General features: G+C 34.0%; 1 protein-coding gene across 1 annotated transcript; it reads left to right on the top strand.

Annotated features, from left to right (window-relative positions):
* The first annotated feature begins 948 nt into the window (after window positions 1-948).
* On the top strand, window positions 949-19,752 carry LOC106667064 (titin homolog). The gene is made up of 7 exons (XM_014394725.2): window positions 949-1,389; window positions 2,427-2,613; window positions 2,666-2,809; window positions 4,385-4,576; window positions 19,025-19,167; window positions 19,284-19,448; window positions 19,507-19,752. The coding sequence occupies exons 1-7, from the start codon at window positions 1,106-1,108 to the stop codon at window positions 19,646-19,648; spliced, it is 1,257 nt and encodes a 418-aa protein (XP_014250211.1). The 5' UTR covers window positions 949-1,105; the 3' UTR covers window positions 19,649-19,752.
* Window positions 19,753-21,790: the final 2,038 nt, after the last annotated feature.

Raw genomic sequence — 21,790 nt, 5'->3', positions numbered from 1 at the left:
GGTAATCCGATTTTGTGTTTTTCAATATATTTTTCTTTTTTTCATATCAAATCTCGCTTAACAAAACACCAGTTTTCGGTCACAGCCTCACCGAATGAAGACCATTTCAAGCCGGCGCATGATCATCTGTCAATGATATGCTTAATCGACGGTAATGATAATGATATTAAATTCTATTTGAAAAAATTCCCTTTATAAAATTTCTACTAAAACACCACTTTGCCTCTCAGGTCCAACTAAAAAAGACTCCAATTTTAAGCCTGCGCATGATTTCCATCAATTGAAATGTAATGTGCTGAATTGCAGATTATGCAACAGAAATTGAATGATGAATGCAAATAGAAAATTGATGGGTTTTTTTTTATCGCATCTCGTCTTAACGAAATTGTTTCCTTAGAAAAACTTCGTAGTAGGTGATTTCAGGCTGAAAAATTCTAAATGACAGATTATGATATTAATTTTTTTGTCAAAAAACGCCGTCGATGCCCGATTTCTCAACCTCACCATCAGAGCCTTGTCAAGCCAGACGATTTCTATCAGTCTGTGATATTACATTTTTACATAATAAAAAAACTGAATTATGAAAATAAAAATATATGTTTTTACAAAATTTCATTGAGAGTTTTTGGAAACCGGTCATACAATCTGAAAATCAGACGTAAAGTCCTCATGTTTATGAATCTATGCAAACATTTTAATCAAAGTAATTTTGTTAAATTTTCTTTTTAGTCAATTTTTATCCATTATCAGAAACAAAATAGATTTATTGTTTTCTACTTATATATGTATAATTTTTGCTTTTCTTTTTCAAGATAATTAAAATGGATAATAATGTCTAATCTGACGATTTTTTTAAAATTCTAAAAAAAAAATTCTTCAATAGAACATGTATGTTCTTATAAGACTAAATAAAAACTAATTAAAATAATGATTTTATAAATATTAAAAGTGCATGTGACTAAATAACAAGCCGGAAGGTACGTTAAATCTCAAAACAAAATAAAAACAAAAGACAATCTGGCCACACTGTTATAATTGTTTGTCTTTTATTACGTTATTGAAATATTTGCATTTGAAAAAGCGAAAATAATTAAAGGAGAATAAAATGTCGACGAGAACACCGATGAGGAGGCAAGTAAGCACGCCTTTGTCGCATAGGCAGATGAATGAGCTGCGTAGAGATAACATCGGCGGTGCCAAGACTAAAACTATGTTCCAAACGGCGAGGAGGGCTTTGCAAAGACCCTCAATCACGTCAAGACCTCCCAGTGCCAAGTCCCTCGTCGATTCGCCAAGAATTGCTAGGAGGCAGGAAAAGGTCAAATGTAAGCGTTCCATCTCCCTCCAGAACCTTTCGCAGGACTTCCAGAAGAAGTTGACGCTTAGGAGGTTTGCTTTTAATGAATCACTTACTTTTATTTTTTTATGGTTATGATAATTTTAATTTAACATAGAAATGCAGTACAATTTATAATTTAACATTTCTGATTAATGGAACTTTTTAATTTCAATCGTCTTTTAAACCGTTTGGTGCCGATTCTTTAACATCCCATCAAAATATCGAAATGGAGGACGAAAACCACGTACAAATTTAAAAACAGAATCTTTCAACTTTTTTTGATCTTATCTAAACAGGTCTAGGGAACCTTGTACGTATTTTTTAAACAAAATTTCAAAAAACGGTTTTCCAGAATACTATAAAATCCGACCGTGTTTCAGGTGAACTAGATAACAATTCTAGCAATTTCATTTTATTGAAATGATAAAGACCAACTTTCAAAAAACATGGGACAAAAATAAAATTCCAAAATTTCAAATATTCAACCTTATATATTACTACCAAGCATTTTTTAAAATAATAATTATTATTGAGAGTTTTAAAGGTACGCGTACGAAAATATTAGTTGCCTGCCAGTTAGTATTCACACAAACCACTATCATAAAAAATAACTTTACCGAAATTTCACCACCCAATAATAGTAGAAAATACTTACCAAAAATTGAACCGCCGATCCGTAGATCTAAACTAGTGTCCGACGTCAACAAAACTATGATACAGTTACCGGTTTGGACAGAGTAGTTAGAAGAGATAGGAGAGTACTGCCACGAACCAGTCCGATCGTAAACTGAAGGGGTGAATGTCGACCACCCTTGCCATGACCTCACTATTCCCACCCCCTACGAAATTGTAACTACATGGAGGGGATTTGGGGTTGGAAGGGAAGAAATTGATTACTTCTGCACAATGAATTTTGTTTAAAAAAGAAAGAAAAACTATAGGCCTAATTTATCTAAAAATAAAAATTGAAAATCATTTGTTTATAAAATGCTGGAATAATTTCGTTTCTAGAGTTAGAATTTGTTCAATTATTTTCATCATAGTAGTGTAAACGTTAATGACTACTCATCCATCATCAAAAATGTAGAAAAAACTGGAGTAAAGACACGGCGACTGAGATTATAAGCAATCCCTGTCAGAAGATGAACGCACAAGACGACCGCACTACTATCCTGCTGCTAAAATCCTATTCAAGATTCTTGAAGAACTCGTGGAGAAAGGCAAAAGACCGCCAGAAAGATGAACACGACAAACTGGTCGCAGCTGAAGCAAAGGTATATCTTTTTTCTTCAAAAAATGTTAAAAATTACTGGATTTTTTTTTCAGATTGAAAACATGGATGTTCAGATAAGTGCCCTCAAAAATTTCTTGACAGGGGACCGAGAGATCATTACAAACTTGACTAACCAACTGGTACAGATCAAACAGTTCTTAAACGACTCGAAGGCGGACAATTCAAAATTGCAAGCTGTGAGTATTTCAAAAGGTTGTTAAAATGTCACTCCATTAATTCTGAAGTAATTCAGAAGGTATAAATAAAAATTAAATGTTGCCCATGTTTACATAATTTGTTATAGGTAGTTCCCTGTGTTAATTGTCTATTTTTTATGTGTTTTGTTTCATTTTCCTTTCTTTCTGTCCTTTTTTATTAAGTTAAAATCGGGAAATAAATTTTGCCCAGGACAAAAAGGTGAATTACTAGAATAACTCCAGTCCCTCTTTTCACTCCATCACCACTTTTCCCTATTTAGCATAAAATTTCTGCTTTTTGTTTTGACATGATTAAATAAAAGTATAAACCGCTAGAAAGCTTTTGAAACGAGGAAGTTGATATGAAATTTGTCAGGCTATATCGTGAACATTTCAAATGAGGTTGGCAAGTTAGTTGTTTTTTATATAAAGTGTTGGTTGAGATGAAAAAGTTAGTGTCACGAGCGGGATTCGAACCCACGACCTTCTGCTCATTACTCCCCTGTAACCACTTATATTTTGTAAGGTCGTGGGTATCCCCCACGTGACACTAACTTTTTCATCACAACCAAGACTTTATATAAAAAGTATAATTAAATGAAATAATTAAATAAGTCAACTATGCCGCTAAACATAAATGGATTAATTAAACAATTTTTCTTGACCGCTCCTCACGACTCCAACAAATTATTAAATATTTTTATTTATAAAATATATATATTAAAAAAAATAAGGGTATTTTTCTAATAAATAACGTTTGATTTTTTTAAATAATTTTTTACCATGACTAATAATATATTAATATAAAAAAATAATGTAAAAATTGATGAAACATCTAAAAATTAATTTAATTTGAATGTATGATTTTTACTTTTAATTAAATCTTTCCATGACATAACATATTATGTAAAAAAGTAATGTAAAGACAGATGAACAATGGTAAACATTAATTTAATTTAAACTATTTGATCTAATTTATCAAACTATGTACTTCCAAGTAGGTGATATATTTCAAATTTAGTTAACTTACAATCAATTAAGGTTTTCAGTTGGGATAAAAAAGTCAATGGCACGAGCATTGACTTTTTTATCTCAACTGAAAACCTTAATTGATTGTAAGATATTGACTGGTCAAGCGGCCACGAAACTAGTGAATTTAATTAGTTAACTTAGGTATTTTGAATCAATAATAATAATAATAATAATAATAATAATAATAATAAACTTAGTTTCTTGTATTAAGTAAATTAATATTGTGAGATATGTTTATTTATTTTGTCTAAATATTGCTTTTATTGTGATGAAACTGTAGTTTGGTCGTTTACGATAATCCTGGTCCGCCTCTCCTAGCTGTGGTTGTTTACCACTTTATTAGGGGTGGGTTTACAACTTTAGCAAGGTACACGACAGATGAAAAATAACAAGCACGACTGAAGTGCCGAAACATTCCTAACAGACCAAAACAGCTAGGATCGAGCGAGAAAGTATGATCGATATACGATGACTCTACTGGACAATTTGTTACTAGTTAGAATAAAAAATTATTCGTGATTATGATGTCTTTCTTATTCTCAGGAAAAGAATTTGCTTCAAGCCTCTGTTGATAAAATGACGGAGAAAACGGCATCCAACGAATTGGAAATAATGAACCTGAGAAATGTATGTCAAACGGCACAATCCGAGGCTCAAGCATACGAACAGCAGCTAAAGAAGGAAAGGGAGAAAATTGCTGAGCTCCGGTTGGAAGCGATTCAGCTATCAGGAAAAGTGAGTTTATACATTTTAATATAATCTGACAAAGTTTTTTAATTGTTAAGAAAAGGTAAAAAAATGATTTTATGCGTTAAAACGATCCTTGTAACCCGTGGTTCTAATCTTGGTTGGATGGACGAATTTAAGTACCCTTGCAGTTTGTAATTAGTTCACCCTGGCCATATGTTATGTATGTTTTGATGTGGATTGAACAGGGTAGCAAACTTTCTTTAAGCGGAATCAAAATCTTCACAAGAATAAAAATTTTAAAAAATGTACATAAAAAATAGAAAGGTCTAAGGCTCAAAAGCCTTTTATCCCTCGGATTATATTTCAATTACTTCTCAGACCTTGTAAATCATTCACCTATAGTCAATGTTGGTCGAATTCAAGTACCCTTCCAGTTTCGAATAACTTCAGGCCGGCCATAAAAGTTTTAATTGTATGTTTTGACGCGGATTGAAGAGGGAAGCAAACTTTCTTTAAGCTGAAGCAAAATCCTCCTTAAAGTGAAAGGTTGCTCCAGTTTCTTCAGAAATAGATTGAAAAAACATTTATATAAAATAGTATAATGTATGTAATGTATAAAAACACCAAGAGTAAAATTTTAAAAAATTGAGAACATATTGCATCTTTACGAGAGTGGTATGTATTAGTTATTGGGTGACAAGATCAAATCCTCTCCTGTTTAAATGGACAATTGTTCGTTCTTTCTTCGAGCACCTTTGTCATTGACAATATCATATTGTGTCTTCTGTTTTCTTAACTTATCATTCCAATAATCATCAACTTCAAGTGGAGTGTTTTTTGATGTTTTTCAGGCCTTCGACTAATATGTCATGACGGGCTGTTATACAAATTGAAACGGTTTTTAACCTCTCGCCTAATAATATGAACAATCAAACCTTAGGGAGAGATTTTTCGCGGTTAAACATAGATCAGAGACTCCTATGTGAAAGAAGTGCTTACAGGCGTGCAGGGGTCAATACTTGCTCCGCTCTTGTGCATAATTTTTACCTCCACATACTCAGATGCGCGCCCTATTAACACCCCTCTTCTACACAACATTCCATTATGATTTAAAACCACATTCATTCACTATTCAAAAATGGAGCAGCAAAAATAAAATTTAACGCTTAACCGTCTCGACCCATCACCTATACACTTCGCCGTGTTACTTGCCCAAGTATGCTTATACAATGAACCTGTTATCAATCCGACAGTTAACTATTTAGGATTTTGTTTTTATAAAAGACTAACATGGAAACCGCACGCACGATTTAAAAAATAGAAAATGTTTTACATACCCGACGACCAAATTTACAATCAAAATCAAAACTTTCGACATACATAGTCTATCGATAAATATTCCAATACTCAAAGATTACAGTTCGATTCTTGTAAACCTTCTTACGTAAACAATAGCACACTTCACAGAGATCTTCACATGTCACTGTTTTTTCATCCATCAAAACATGATAAAAAGGTTTTCACAGTAAATTGTACTGTTTTTTCAGTAATGTTTTCACAGTAAGACCACACTAATAAACAAATAAAAATTTGTTGGATGGATGAAAAAAAAGTTGGTATGTGAAGATCTCTGTGAAGTGTGCTATTGTTTACGTAAGGAGGTTTACAAGAATCACATATAATGAAGTAAAAAGAAATTAATTAAAAAACATTCAGTCGAGTTTAGTTTTTCGTCGCCAGTCATCCAAGCTCGCCTAATTTCGCTGTTTCGGTCCAATGCATTTGGGCATATCGCCCACTCCACTCATTAAAATTATGACCAATGTCAGCAACTCGCAATAGACAAAACAAGAACTTACCAATCAAGTTTGACGAGACACGCTTGTGTTTTTTATCATTTTAACCAACATAGAAAATTTATTTAAAATACTTTTTATTGTGTGGGATTCGATTTATTTGACTTCGCTCAAAATTAAACCTCAACGGTCTACAAGCTTCAGCGAAATGTTGGCACAGACTCCGTTGTTTATTGTCGGCCGAGGACCAGGTTTAGGCAGACAAGAGGACTAATAACATTTTTTAGCCTGTTAATTATATTGTTGTAGTTTTTGTTCTTATTTCAGACCACACAACTCAGCTTACTGTCACATTCTATTACATTTCTAGAGTCTCTCAAGACAGTATCTGAAGACTACATTATTTTATATTTTTTACGAGCGTATTCCAACTTCGAGGTCATATCAATGCTCGGGGTGCAGGTGTTTTTGAAAAAAAAAGCCTATTTGTAAGTATGACGGGTTTGAATACAGGGCCGCTGGATTCGAACCCTGACCTTACAGTTATAAGCACCATGACCACGCCTAATCTGTTGCGGCTACCGACGCTCATGCCACTTTATTTCGAAGACCTACTTTTGCACACATTGCTCATTAGTCATTACATTTCTTTTCTTCTCTAATGAAATGTGGATCTACAATTCTGAGACCCGGCCAATCTAACTGTTCCGAGAAAGTCACCCACACCTCGAACAAAGCGTTGCCCATCCCATTTGTTTAAAATATTATAATGGCCTTATGAACTCCCATATTAGCATATTATGTATTGGGTTGTTTCACATGAAATGCCCGTTTCCAAGGTAAAGGTTTTTTAAAATAAAATTACTACATAAAAAGAAAATCATTTTATTCGAAGTGTTTACCTTCATTTTCTACACATTTTTCCCAACGCGTGACCAACCTTTTTATGCCGGAACTGAAGAATTCTGGGCTTTGCAATGAAACAAAATCAGAAAACGCTTTTTGGAATTGAACATCGTTTTTAAACATTCTTTTCTTTGACGAATTTGTCTAAATTCCTAAACAGGTGAAAATCTGTTACAAACAAGTCTGGAGAATAAGGTAGATGTTGAAGAACTTCGTAGCTAAGCTCTTTCAATTTGTTTACAGTATGTTTTGAAACATGAGGCCTGGCGTTCTCGTGGAGGAGTATAGTATTATTTACCAATGTAGGTTGTTTTCTGAGTAATTTTTTATGCATTTTGTCAATTTCCTTGCAGTACGATGTAATGGTCCCACCGTCTCATCTCTAGGCAAAAAGGAGTACTGAATAATTCCAGCCATTTACCACCATACGGTTACCATCAATTTTTTGGGGTGTAAATTTAGTTTGGCATGTGTCCTGGTCTTTCGTTGATGTTTAACCACTGCCCTGACCGATGCTGATTGTCATATGCAATCCATTTTTCATCACAAGTGATTATTCTTTCCTGAAAAGGCTCGGATTTTAGCTTGACAAGCAACGAAACGCCAACAAGGCGCTTTAACTGCTGTCGCTCAGTGAGATCATGAGGACCCATAGATCAAGCTTTTTGGCTTTTCCTATGTTCCTTAAGAGCCTGGTCACGGTAGCTGTACTTGCATTTAGTTGTGCCGCGAGTCCTCTAACAGTTTGATAGTGGTTTTCTTCTACCTGAAGGTTAAGGACATCGTTGTCAACTAAAGTTGGGTCTTCCGCGGCGCTCGTTTACCAATTCGGTATTCCCTTCCGAAAACGTAGCAAACCAACGGTGAATGGTCCATTTACACTTCCTTCCCCAAACGCCTTACTGAGCCTCAGCTGCCGAATGACCGAGGTTAAAGGAATATTACATGAAAACCGCGTGTTTCCATGGTCATATTTGGAAGTATACTAAAAAGTGTGTAATGGATGGGGAGCTCATCATTATAAACAAAAGAAGAGGATTAATACCTGTTTAATTATAATATGTAAACAATTGGAAGTAAACCACAGAAAACAGCGATATCCTCTCTGAATTTCTGAAACTATAAAATACGATATTTCATTGAAACAACCCAATATATGTTTAATCATGTATGTAACAGGGAGAAGGGTTGCTTGAAAAAAAGGGCCAGAGGAGATAGTTGGAATCGAACACGGGACCGTGGGGTCAGCGAGCCGAGTATGTATATCACGCTGACCAATCGGCTGTCGCGGTCCAATATAAACTGTTAAATCCAAATACTAAATATTACTTTAATCCCTACTATAAATCAACAATTCTTTTGCACATCCTCTCAACACCACCAAACGTCTGAACTACGTTCCCACTGGGGTCGCAATGTCATGTAACATTGAGGTTAGCGTGCGCACTTAGCCGATTAGGCCTTATCACACTTTTAGATACTCAAGTTAAGAGCGACTTACCTCCGCGCACGGAAAATCTGCTTCTTCTGTGAGGTTCGGTGAAGAAGCCGACATCACCCTGCAGCAAACTGCCGACATGTCACTTCTCCCGCTTGCTCCTTCCGAGGGGGTGGGTTAACGACCAAACGTCTTAACTGTCGGTAGTCGCGAGACCTGGTTGAACATGGAGGTCTGTTTAATATTATAACTGTCAAGGGCGTATATCCCGTCCAGAGATATCCGCCATTATGTCAGTGCCTATGAAATGAAAACAAATCTAAACATTTTAAAACTAGATGTTAAAAATAAGTTATTACCAAATAGACGTTTATAGGATTTTGTTTTTGTATGGACAAATATCGTTCCGAATAATCGAAAGCTTACAGAAAAGCGTGGATTTTGATTACAGCTGTCTCACAAATAAATGACCATTCATACCATTCTATGGAAACGGTTAAACCGTAGTCAACAGGTTGGTCGAGTAGGATCCGTTTTTATCCCTGTCGTATTCGATGTAAAAATAGCAAGGGTTGATTCGGCGGAATGAGTCATTGCGCGGAGGCGGCGGGTGGAGAGCTGCCACCCCTGGCGCCTCCGTGGTGCGTGACTCAGTTGCGGGTTGAGTCACGGAAGGGTTGTTGTTTATTCCGGACCGCGGACAGACTGACGGCCACCACGGCGACCCAGACACCACGGAGACCACGCCGACCCGCACGAAACGTTCGCATCTGAGACCATCAGACCAGACTTGGGGTCGTCGCAAGATAATAAGCAGTATGGAATCGACCCGGTGAAAAAGTCATTAAATATGCTCTTACTACCATAGAGCATTAACAAAACAACCGGTAAACGAGACATCTGAGAAATGCTTGTGATATACGTCAACATTTTAAACAACAATAGTCAGTTTGCTAAACAAGAAGAGTTGAACCCAAAATAAATCAAAAAGTACAAGAAATCCTCCTCACCAATCCACCTGAAAGATAATATGTTTACAAAAAAAGCCCAACAAACAAACACTATAACTTATAACTAGAGCCCGGATTTACATGCAATAAAAATCCTCAAATATGCCATAAAATGTGCACTGAAAACCCCTCAAATATGTAATATTCTACAAAACCTAAAACTATGCACTAACGCAATTTAACGATTTTTTATTTTTTTATTTATTTTATTTATTACTATCTGTACAAAATATTCATTGAGCAAATTGTATAGGTATATACGATAGTAGACCAGTAGGAAGTGGGGAGAGAATACATATATGTAAAGAGAGTGCTGGAACTCGCTTTTATTTTAACGGGTAGGTTAAGGTAGATGGTCACGAGGCCATCGTCGTTTTAAACGCGTGGAGGAGTGTAAGGGTGAGAGGTTGAGGAAAGAGTTAGGGCTAGTGGGTTAGGGTGGAAGTATAGTTTGGAAATTGAGTATCTTTCACGAAAGGGATTTTAAGATCTTTGTGGATCCATGTTGAACCGGACTTATTGGGTCGGTCTCCACTCGCGAGTGTCGGTTCAACATTAGTTCGCCGACTCGCAGACCAAAACCCATCATCAACTCTTTATGGATCGTTTGATTGGTGACGTAGAAGAGAGCATTGATATACGGCGGAGGACTTTAGATTAAAAGATTGAATTCGATGGATGTTGGATAATTTGGCTGAACCCTGTTCTGTGGCTGTTCGATTCCTTAAGTCAAAATAGGTCCGATGAGGGTTTTGTAAGCGGTTAGTTTGTCATGTATGCTTGGTGTTGATTTTGGTCCCAGTAGGTGTATGAATGGTCCGTATCTTTTGTTAACTTTTGTTAAGTTCTTGTCGTTTTAAACTTGCGTTTGAGTTCCATTAAGTCTGCTATCCAAGTAAAGCCCAAGGTTTTGACTTGGTTCGATGGTGGTATTATCTTGTTAATTCAACCTTTGGTTTAAATTAATTAATCTTTAATTAAGGTTTTGGTTGAAATAAAAAAGTCAGTGTCATAAGCGGGATTCGAACTGACGACCTTCGACTAAATACCCGCTGCTCTTCCTCTTGAGCTATCGTGACTTCGATCCACTCAGACACTAAATTCCCATCTCAACCCCACCTTTTGAATTTTCCCTCGTTTTGGTTTAAACGTAAACGGAGCTTGTAGGATTTTTTGCTCGTTCAACCTGATACGCCAGTGATTGCACCAGTCAGTAATGATGTTATATTGTTGGATTGCTTCTGTTGCTGGGAGGATTGGAGTGTGTTGATAAGATTGCGGTGTCGTCCACGTAGGTTGTGAGTTGTGTGTTTAGATGTGTGGGTATATCAGCAATGTAGATGGTGTAGAAGATTGTGCCTAGAATACTTCCTTGTAGAAGGCCATTTTTGATTGGCGTAATGGACGAAAAATCTCTTTTTTAAGTGGAAATAGTTTTATCTAGTAAAGAGACACATTTCCATACCGAGAACCCGCCACGTCGCATTAATCGACGATGGGCTCGAGACCTCGCCTCTTCATCCCGCACTTTGAGTGCCAGCAATGATTGGCTTCTCATAACATGTCTCATCCGTGGGCAACAGTGGCACTAGTGTTAGTAGTGTGGCCGTATGAAAAGAAAAACAGTGACCACATTTGTAGTATATACTAATCTGTATATGGTACAAATAAATTTTTAAACAATTAATTCCTTCATTACCATGGATTTAATTAGTTTCTCTTGTGCGTTGAAAGGAAACATTCGATCTGATATTTTAGAAGTTCCGGCTTTTCGCATTTTTTAGGTTTATTAGGTTGAAAATATGAAAGAGGACTGACACTCATAATTTTTGTGTTCCAAATGAGGCCCTCCTTTTCCACAACCCGATTTTTTCAGAAAAAGAAATTTTTAGGAAAGACTAAAATTACACCCAGAAATTTGGAAATTGGGGCCACAAATAATGATTATTTTAAAAGAATTCTATTGTGACGATTTGGTTTTGTCTTTTTCCTTTCATATTCTTAGTTACCTAGTTTATTTTTATTTCTTTACGTAATCAAAAATATTTCAAATTTGTAATATTATTTAAATATGCAAAAAAGTGCAGAATTTGATTTGAAAATTTGAATCACCAGATCCTGAAAGGATTCAGATTAATCACCATGGTCGTGTTAACAAAAAGAATATGCAATTGCATACAAATCCGGACTCTATTTAAACTAAATGCATGATTTACAGGACTAATAATGCAAGTTAAAGATTGTTTTCTTGATGTTAACCCATATTCAGGCGAAACCATTTATCAGTTTACTTTAATTTATAAAATACAATATTTATTGTTTATTATATTGCAATCAGCCAGCGAGAATCACCTGTACTGGTTGGCAGTTAGAGGTCGTTCGACCTGTCCACCGAAGTCCGAGGTTATTGTTATTATTCTGCCTATAACATAGTTTATCAGCAAATACAGCGATTCATAACCAAAAAAAGTGAATTATTTACAATCACTAAGTTTGGGCGACTTCCATCACTTCATACAAAGTACGTAGTCAAACCTAAGGGTTAGTGGTTAGTCAGTATGCAAACAACGCCCTCACACGTCCATACATTAAATTTATTTACTAAAAATACATTAGAAGACTTAACATTCTCCAAAAATCCAAAAACACATTGCTGTGAAAACGATTTTTATTACTGGCGGAATGAATACTCGCTCTCAGTAAGGACCTAAGGAGTGCTTGACACAATGCATACTGACTAGAACTAAAAGGTGTCCTTGTGTCAATCGTGTATGGCCTATTATGAGTCCGATAATTATGCCTTTACTATTTACTGCTATTACTATTAATATTTTCTAATTGCCATCTACCTCATGGCATTTGATCCATTTTGTATTTTTCTTTCTAAATTGGAATTTAAAAATAATAAAAAAAATGAATTTTTCAAAATTTCACGGAATCTACCTTTATTTAAAAAAAATCAGGACTCTAATTCGAATTGGAGTGAAAGGCAGGATTGGACTACAGGTAGTTTCTATCCCTGCTGCTTACCTTCAAAAATGTTCTTGTCTTGAGATTTGACTTTAAATCCGATTCAAAATAATACGGAAATGGTCTTATACCTTTCTAAAATAAATTTATGATCTTTTGTCTGGAGACAAAGAAATATGAATTATTACTTTGTCATGGAGGATTGAACGGCTCTATTGACTATTTATTAATAGAAACCATTTCCCTTGAAATCCGGTCGATTTCAATTATTTCATTTTAAAAATTAGTTATCTCGATTTGGCATTATTTACTTACCGTTTCTTTTTCTTATAGTTCTCTAATCAAAGATTCTAAAGAAAGGAAAACTTGATATGTCGTTGTAGATTGTTGGTTTATGAAGGTTCATTTATTTTTCCTCGTGATCTCTGCTTAATAAACAGCAATAAAGATAATCTTACAACAGATATAGTTAATCATTATCCCTAGTCCTTATAATCCATATTAATTAAAGAAATACATCTTTGTAGGTTTTTCCAATTGTAAAGGATGAAATTGTCTAGCATGTAGATAGTGCGTTTCAATCAATGCGAAAAATGGTAATACGTTAATTAAAAGTTAAACAAACAGGGTATTAAAAAATTAGCCACCGACGTTGTGGCAAAACAAAGAATTTGATATTGTTTTGACAAATTTTATTAACAATTTTCTCAGAATTATCCTTTCTGGCAAACATTGAAGGATAACACTGTCTAATAATAACACCTCGTGTGCTCGATTCATTAGTTAATATGTAATTCACACTTAACAGTTCAAGAAGTTTTCCTATTGACAATATACGCTAATTGAGCCAGGTTAGTGTACGAGCTGCAAACTAGCGCTAAATTTTTTCGTTTTGGTACAATTAAAAATTTACTATAGTTTTATTTATATTGTACGAACTAGCCCAACTTCTCTTCTTTTATAAAAAAAACTCAGGTGTCTAATTCGAATTGTAGTGAAAGGCAGGATTGGACTACAGGTAGTTTCTATCCCTGCTGCTTACCTTCAAAAATGTTCTTGTCTCTTGAGATTTGTCTTTAAATCCGATTCACAATAATACGGAAACGGTTCTTATATCTTTCTAAAATATATTTATGATCTTTCAACTGGTTTATGAAACAAAGAAATATAAATCATTCTTTTGTCATGGAGGATTAAACGGCTCTATTTACTATTTATTAATGGAAACCATTTCCCTTGAAATCTGGTCGATTTCAATTATTTCATTTTAAAAATTAATTAACTCGATTTGGCATTATTTAATTACCGTTTCATTTTCATATAGTTCTTATCAAATATTCTAAAGAAATGTGTGGTGATTAGTGACCGTTAGTCAATAATTATTCAGAAATCGTGAGATGCGGTCTGGTGTTTACGTTTCGCTCTTTATTGAGATCTTCTTCAGGGCTCAAAGTGTTTGTCTTCAGTATAATCGTGCCATTCTTTCGTGTCGTGTTGAGAGAAAGAAAATGTTTTTCTGAAACCTACATCACACCAGACCGCATTTCACGATTTCTGAATAATTATTCCAAAGAAAGGAAAACACGGAAAATAAGTCGTTGTATATTTTTGGTTTATGAACGGTTATTTATTTTTCCTCGTGATCTTTGCTTAATAAAAAGCAATAAAGATAATCTTACAACAAATATAGTTAATCATTATCCCTAGTCGTCCATGTTTTAAAGAAATACTTCTTTGTAAGTTTTTCCAATTGTAAAGGAGCCAGGTTAGTGTAAGAGTTGAAACTGGCACTACTTTTTTTTCATTTTGGCTTAATTAAAAATTTACTATACTTTTATTTATATTGTTCGAACTATACTTCTCCCATTTAGTCTTCTATTTTCTTAATTTTCTTCTCAATTTAGTAAAAATGTAATTTTTCCACTTTTGTTATTTTATCGATTTCACCGGCTTAGCAAACAGTTCTGCGTACAGACTACTTCCCATAGTGCACATCATACTTTGAATTACTAGGGCTTGGCATTTCGAGGAAAAACGTCTCCCTGCATTGGAGGGGAGCCAGAAAGTTTCTAGTGGAAGTACATCTCCCTGGCCTTGAGCTCCGGATATTTCATTTAAAATTAGATTCAATGCAAAGACGTGTTGAAAGCGTGCTGCATAATGAAAGTTGAAAAAGCCTGAAAACTCCGGACTTGCTGAATTCGTTTGAGAACATAATTAAAAGTAGGGCGTACAAGTTCATACATCTGTGTCAAATATGATCATTGATAGTAGATAATTTATTAAGTACACACCATATTATCAAGATATACATTTTTCGATAAGTACATCGTTTCACTTTTAATACATTACTTTTTTATTACTTTGATTTGGTCAGGGCCATTAAATCCATTCGTTGATCAAACCATTGATACTATCAAACAGCAATAGCAAAGCTGATAAGTTTTGCGTATATAATGGAATTATGTTGTATATTGTTTTTAAATCTATCCTACCTTAGGACACGATAATTATCACATAAAACTTTTTTAAATATATTTTTAAAAAATTATGTCTTTAGCGCTTATTTTCTTTGTCGTTATCTATAGATAAATTAAAGACTGATTTTTATACCTTTTTTTTAAATTTCACTGGTAACAGCTTTCGTAAATTAATCTGTCAACTTTTATCAGTCTTAATTAAGAGTAGAAATTTAAATTTCGGAAAAACCCATGAGTCGCACCGAGGTGCGTTAAATATAACTAAAATTAATCCACTGTTCCACCTGGAAGTGAAAGTATTCTGCTTTGTCCCGACCCCATTCACTTATCTGAAAAACGAAAATCGCCTTTAGCTTAGAAATTGGTCGTGGTGTAGACAGAATCTACCGCCCCTCGAATGATACGATTTGCTTCCAGGCGGTGTTTGCCTCCTGAAAGTAGCAAAGTTGGACAACGTCCAAACTAATGTGGAGAATAGCCCAAATGAGGGTTTTATTTGGGTGTTAAGCGTCATCCTACGAAAATCTGTCATCTGTATTTTGTTACTTGATAACCAAATCGTGATTTTTCTCTTCAGAAATACGAGACTTCCATACGCATTTACTAGTTTCACTGCGAAATCAATTTCGTCAATCACCATTCCCTCAAAAATATGTTACATATACATGACACATGGAATCTGTAAAGGCCATAAAAACATATTTTCTGCATTACTTTTATTCTTACTACTATATCTAAAAAATATATCTTGTTCAAAATTTAACAATTTAGCCTAAAAATGACAAAAACTATAAATTTTAAGGAAAACATATACTACATTGATGGACAAAATTAACACACTAACCTTAAATTTTAATACATTTAGGTTTATTCATATTTTGCAAATCAAAAATGGGTTTGATAAAACATTTAATAAGAAAATTTTTATTACCTAATTCTAAAAAAAACAAAAACAGTTATTGAGTAAAGGACAAAAATAATGAATAAATAAAACAGAAAATTCAAAAGCAAATAAATATGTAAAAAAACTCTTTTGTACCTTTAAAAAAAACGGAATAATATCATATAAAATCAACGGAAGAGAAAAATTAAATGAAAGCGATCTATAGGCTTAGCAAAATCGAAGGGCTACTTTATGCTACGTTTTGTGCAAATAGGATTGATCGTAAGAAAAGTAAATAATGGAAGTTTACAAAACATTATTTACTGTACTATGATAGCTCCTAATTACCTGCAAAGAATGTAGAAGGATAATCCATTTAATTTTAAACTAGATAAATTGAGTGGTGCGTTAAATTTGTCCTTCGGTGTATATGTAAAAAAAATTTAGCTTAAAAATGACAAATTAAAAAACGACTTTAAATTTTAAAGATAATATATACTATAAGTAATTAAGTAATAATATATCTATATCCACAATTTTTTTAGTCTCGATTTGCTTTACTATTTTATGTAAATCTTACTTGTAGTAGAAACATATAAGTAGGCAAAACGAAACGAAGAAAATTATTGAAAAAAAACACGTCTTAATCCTCTTAAATTCGTCTTTATTTAATTATTTTTAATTGATTAACTGTAAAACAACAAAAGGAAAAATCTTTTCAATTTCTGTTTATTGTTTTCATAATACACATGGTTGTGTGGTGCATTTAATACTAAAACCAAAGTTAAAGTGCTGTTTAACACGTTGTTAAAAAAAATTCCGACGATTCATCTTAAAAATAAGCATATACAAAATAATTCGATTATTGGTACTTGATTAGGTAAATATTGTAAAACTATTAATACTGTAAAAAAAGCTTGAGGGGGGGCTGAGAGGTAAAAATAAAAAAGAGGTCATTGCTCCAGTGCCAGGGATGCTGTTCTGCTTAGGTCGATTAAAAAATAAAGTTCGATTAAAAAATAAATTTAAAAAATCACATTAAATGTGTATTAATGACGTTTTATTAATACAACAAGTGTAAAATCGTGAGTCTGTTTCGCACAAAAAAATTGTTTGTCGCAAGAACTGTGCGGAACTAACTTCATTTAGTTTCATTTATAATTTCTAAACTACTTATGTAATAATATTTGTAAGTTAAATATTTTTATCTCCAATATAATTAATACCAGCCTGCTTGTTCGAAACATTTTTGATTACTGGAAACAATAAAAATAAATTAGGTAACTAAGAACACAAGAGGAAAAAAAAAATACTAAAATTTTATTCGAATTTCAGTTGACAGTAACAAAGAAATAAATCATAGAATTTTCTTCAACCATTGGTATCATTTTAGGTACAGTTTTTGTCTTTCCTGAAAAATTTCTTTTTCTCAAGAAATCGGGTTATGGAAAACAACTCATTTGAAGCAGCAAAATAGTCATTCTCAGTCCTCGTTCACATTCTTAATCTTGTAAAGATAAAAAACTGACAGACATAAGAAATTAACTTCTTCTAAAATATCAGGTTAATTTTATTCTTTCAACGCAAAACCTAGGAAAATTCGGCAATTAGTAAAATCTCTAGCGATGTTATAGAATAAATAAAATTTAAAAACTGAAGAAAATAAATGAAATCTTAAACGGAAGCTAAAATTGTTATACATGAATCGACGATCCAGCTGTTATTTTAAGTTCCTTTAAGTATGTTCCAAAACGTATGGACGTTGAAAAGGGGTTTTCGAAGTACAAATAGTAGAGTAGAACGATAAATGTAGTTTTACAGAAATTAACTTGGAAATTTATGTCATTGTCACTTTTAATTCAGATCGTGAACTTAACTAAACTTGATTATTTAATTATTTAGAAATCGCGATTTGCGGTCCAGTCCGCATCTTACTATTTCTAAATAATTATCAATTAACGATCACTAATCACCACACACTTGATTATTTATTTCATATAGTTTACAAGATGATTTTTGTATAACTGACATATTTTGCTGTCCTGTTCTCTTTCAAAATGAATATGTACTAGAAGAAAATATTACTATGTCTAGGTTAAAAAAAAGTTCAAACTGTGTTTCTGATATAATGTTGCGATTTTAATATTTTTGGGTTTTTTAGTCCATATAATAATTGCATATTTAAGGGTTTTTCAGGGCATATTTGTAAATTTTTATTGCTTATAAATTCGGGCTCTACTTATAACTTTTATAATGAGAATCAAAAATTTTGCGGGAAGTGGCACAGCTGAACGCGGCTCTTAAAATACTTAAACGCAGTACATTCGTGCGTTGAGGGTTTAGCATAAATCCTGCCGAATCGTCTATACAGACTCAACAATATTTTTACGGGTATGCATTTATTTATTTCTCATTTCACATTGTTTTGTCGCAATCACAATTAAAAATAAATCGGACTGGATTGTCATGAGATAATAACGAAACTTTTTGACGTCATTTACGCAAGTTAGTGTACAGTTAAACTGGTCGCCACTGAACTTCCCATTTCGTATGACTCACTCCGGATTGATCTCCAGGAGGCTGAGTCATAAAACGAGCACCCTCTCTCACTGGAGATTTTCAGAACTTTATTAAATTAAACGATCTGAAAATATTACAAAAGAATCAATTATTGAGCTATCTTTTTAATATTACGCATACATCAAAAGTAATGTTTTAAGTGTTATTGTCACCGGAAATTAATTTCGCCAACTTTTTCGATGGTAATATTTTGTTAATGTTAAAAAGAGAAATGTTTCATTCTCATTTTCGACAAAACTGCTTGATCGATATGGCGGCGCCAAACTATTGTCATACCACGGAAGATTAGGACTGAAGTAAAACACGAAACCGTTTCTTGTACTTAATGGTTAAATTATAAACTTATCATAACTCATAATTATCGTAAACAACATGTAAAATACAATAATGTCAACAAAAAAATGGATCATTTATAAAAAGGACGTTACAGATTGTCGAAACGAAGAAAGAAAGTTACGCGAAAGAGCTAGAATTAATTAAAATGGCTAACATGGTTAAAAGAAAGGAAATTGAATTAACAGAAAAGAATAAATTAATATCAAAGGCGGAAGAAAACGCAGCGGAAAATCTCGAGTATGTTACAGATTTGACAATATTGTTTAATAAACAAAAAATGCTCTAATTTTTGTTTGAATTCGTTTATAATTGAGTTTGTTCATGTGTTTAATATTTTATTGATGTGTTCACAGAAAGTTTAGAGGGGCATCGGACAAGATCACCAACTTGGAAAACGAAGTCCTCTCTTTGATCCTCAGAAACGAATCGCTTTCCAAAGAGATTAGCGAACTGGAAAAGACTTCTAGCGAGAGGAGCCAGACCTGCGAGATTCTCGAGAGCACCATACAGCAAAACTAGTAAGTAGAATCTCCTTAGCTATAAAAAAACTGCCATTTATTTTATTTCTGTCCACAGTGTCACAATCATAGAGATGAACACCGCCTTGGAAGCAGTCACGGCATTATCGTGGAAGTCCAAGTTTTACTCGGCGATAAACACCATGCTACAAGTGCCCATATGGGCCCTGACCATGGGCGGCTCCCCCCACGTGTTCTAAGTTTAGGAGTGGATCTTGGCCAGCCATTTTTATACATTTTTTGTACATACCATTTGTTAACAGCATAGCAGGCACAAGAATAAAATTATTATTTTTCATTTCAATTTTAATATCACTTATAATAATTTCATGTCAGATAATATGAAAAGAGTTGAAAAGTTTCCCTCTTCAATATTATTAATATTAAATAATAATATATCAAATATTGCTAAGGTGCGTCCACTTAGATTGCTTAGAGGGGCATCGGACAAGATCACCAACTTGTCGCACTGTAGCGTTTCCACGTCCGTATGAATGCGATTCAGCACATGCTGATGGTGATTCTAGACGATGGTGGTTCTGCTTACCTGGTCAGCACCGACGTACTAACTAAAACGGAAAAAACCAAAAAAAATCGAAAAAAATTTATTGTCTTTTTCGATGTAAATCGACCTGCCGAGCCGATTGATGCCCATCGTAGGATCTGACGCGTAGAAGAAAGCTCCTCACACAATTAAGGCTAGGCGGCTGCACGAGAATGACACACAGACACTTACTTTTCTGCCAAAGCCATCGTATGTTTATGCAGAGAAAGGTTGCTCGATGTGCCCCACCTAATTGAAGGGTGCGATTCCTTTTCTCCGTATAGAGAGCGTGTAGGAATGGCGGCCGTTATGAGAATTTTGTTTGTGCTTAGTAGCAAGTATTTGGGTCCGCTGTTCCGATTCTTGGAGGAAACAGGGTTGTTTTATTGTATAAAGTGCTTATAGATTTATTCGTGTAGTATTAGCTTAGTGTGTATTGAGAGTGAATGTGTTTATTAGCGTGATTGTGAGAGGGACGATGGCGTAATATTGAGCACCCCATCGACCTTCAATTAGGTTAGTTATATGTAGGAATATCAAGTACTCCACCACCCTAATTAAGTGCTTGTAAGTTGTTTGTAAATAGGAAAGAATGCATTTAAGGGTGAGTGAGAATGTGAACGGATTTGGATTTAGGGACTGGGGTAATGCGTTGGGTGCTGAATTGACCTAGCTGTTGACAGCACCCAAAGCCCAACCTCAGTGGCTGAATTATAAGACCGATATCTGACCTCGGACTCCCAATACTCAAAGGGGTGATACTTGAGACCTGCCGGTAATTTATTGTAAATTACAAAATCTGGGATTGCCGGTGGACTGCGAGAAATGATAGGCTCACTCTGTACGTGTGTATACAGTATACAGGGTGTCCCAGTTCCTTCCGACGAAACTTCTTCGTCTTCTTCAAATGGTGTAATTGGATTTATTGTAGTCTCAACATTTTGGAATTTGTAAGCGTTTTTATGTGGTAAAGTAGTGAAAAGTTGAAAAAACCTAAATTGACGAATATCTTCAAAATAGAGAACTTTCCGAAAATTTTCTCCTAAGCATATTTGCTCCAAACGAGGAGGAGAATCGATTCTCTAAGTTTCGTCAGAAGGAACTAGGACACCCTGTATTTGAACAACATCTGCAGATTTGAGCTTGTATAAATCAAAATCAAATGTTAATACAGAAAGCGATAGTGTGTGATTCAAAACTTTGTATAACAATTTTCAATATATTACAATTTATATTGATTTTACAAACTGTATAAAACATTTAAAAAAGTTTCTGTAACTGTTGTTAACAGGAATAATAGAAGAGTAGAATTTAGATTTTTTACATTTTAAGGTGTTTTAAAACATTCGATTTTTTATTGAAACGTGTGACGTGATGAAATTTTGTTCTGTTGCGATGATTTTCGCCTGGTTTGGTCACCAAACTACATTAGATAGTTTGATTATAGTTGGCTTAAAATAATATATATACAATATAATTACGAACATAGATGATGACCTTAAAGTGGATCGAAAGCTTGGCAGATAACAATTGAGTTTGTTTTCTCGTCCAGACCATACCAAGATCCAGATTATTCATGAGTAAAAAAGTGGTCGATACATTTACACTAAGCATAATTATGTTTGTTAACATGTTATATTCTAGTTATGTTTCACTGATGAAATAGCTATATGTATAGATGAAGGTTGATCAACTTTCAAATATGCCATTAAGTATGAAGTTTATCATTTTTGTACAGCAACATATGGAAAATAAATGTTTTATTATAATTTTATTAGTAAATGGAAGAAAGAATCAA

The sequence above is a fragment of the Cimex lectularius genome, unplaced genomic scaffold (assembly GCF_000648675.2).
Source record: "Cimex lectularius strain Harlan isolate CLEC.00 unplaced genomic scaffold, Clec_2.1 scaffold97, whole genome shotgun sequence".
Taxonomy (NCBI): Eukaryota; Metazoa; Arthropoda; class Insecta; order Hemiptera; family Cimicidae; genus Cimex; species Cimex lectularius.
The sequence above is the reverse complement of the archived record's forward strand: the minus strand, read 5'-3'. Positions and strand labels throughout refer to the sequence as shown.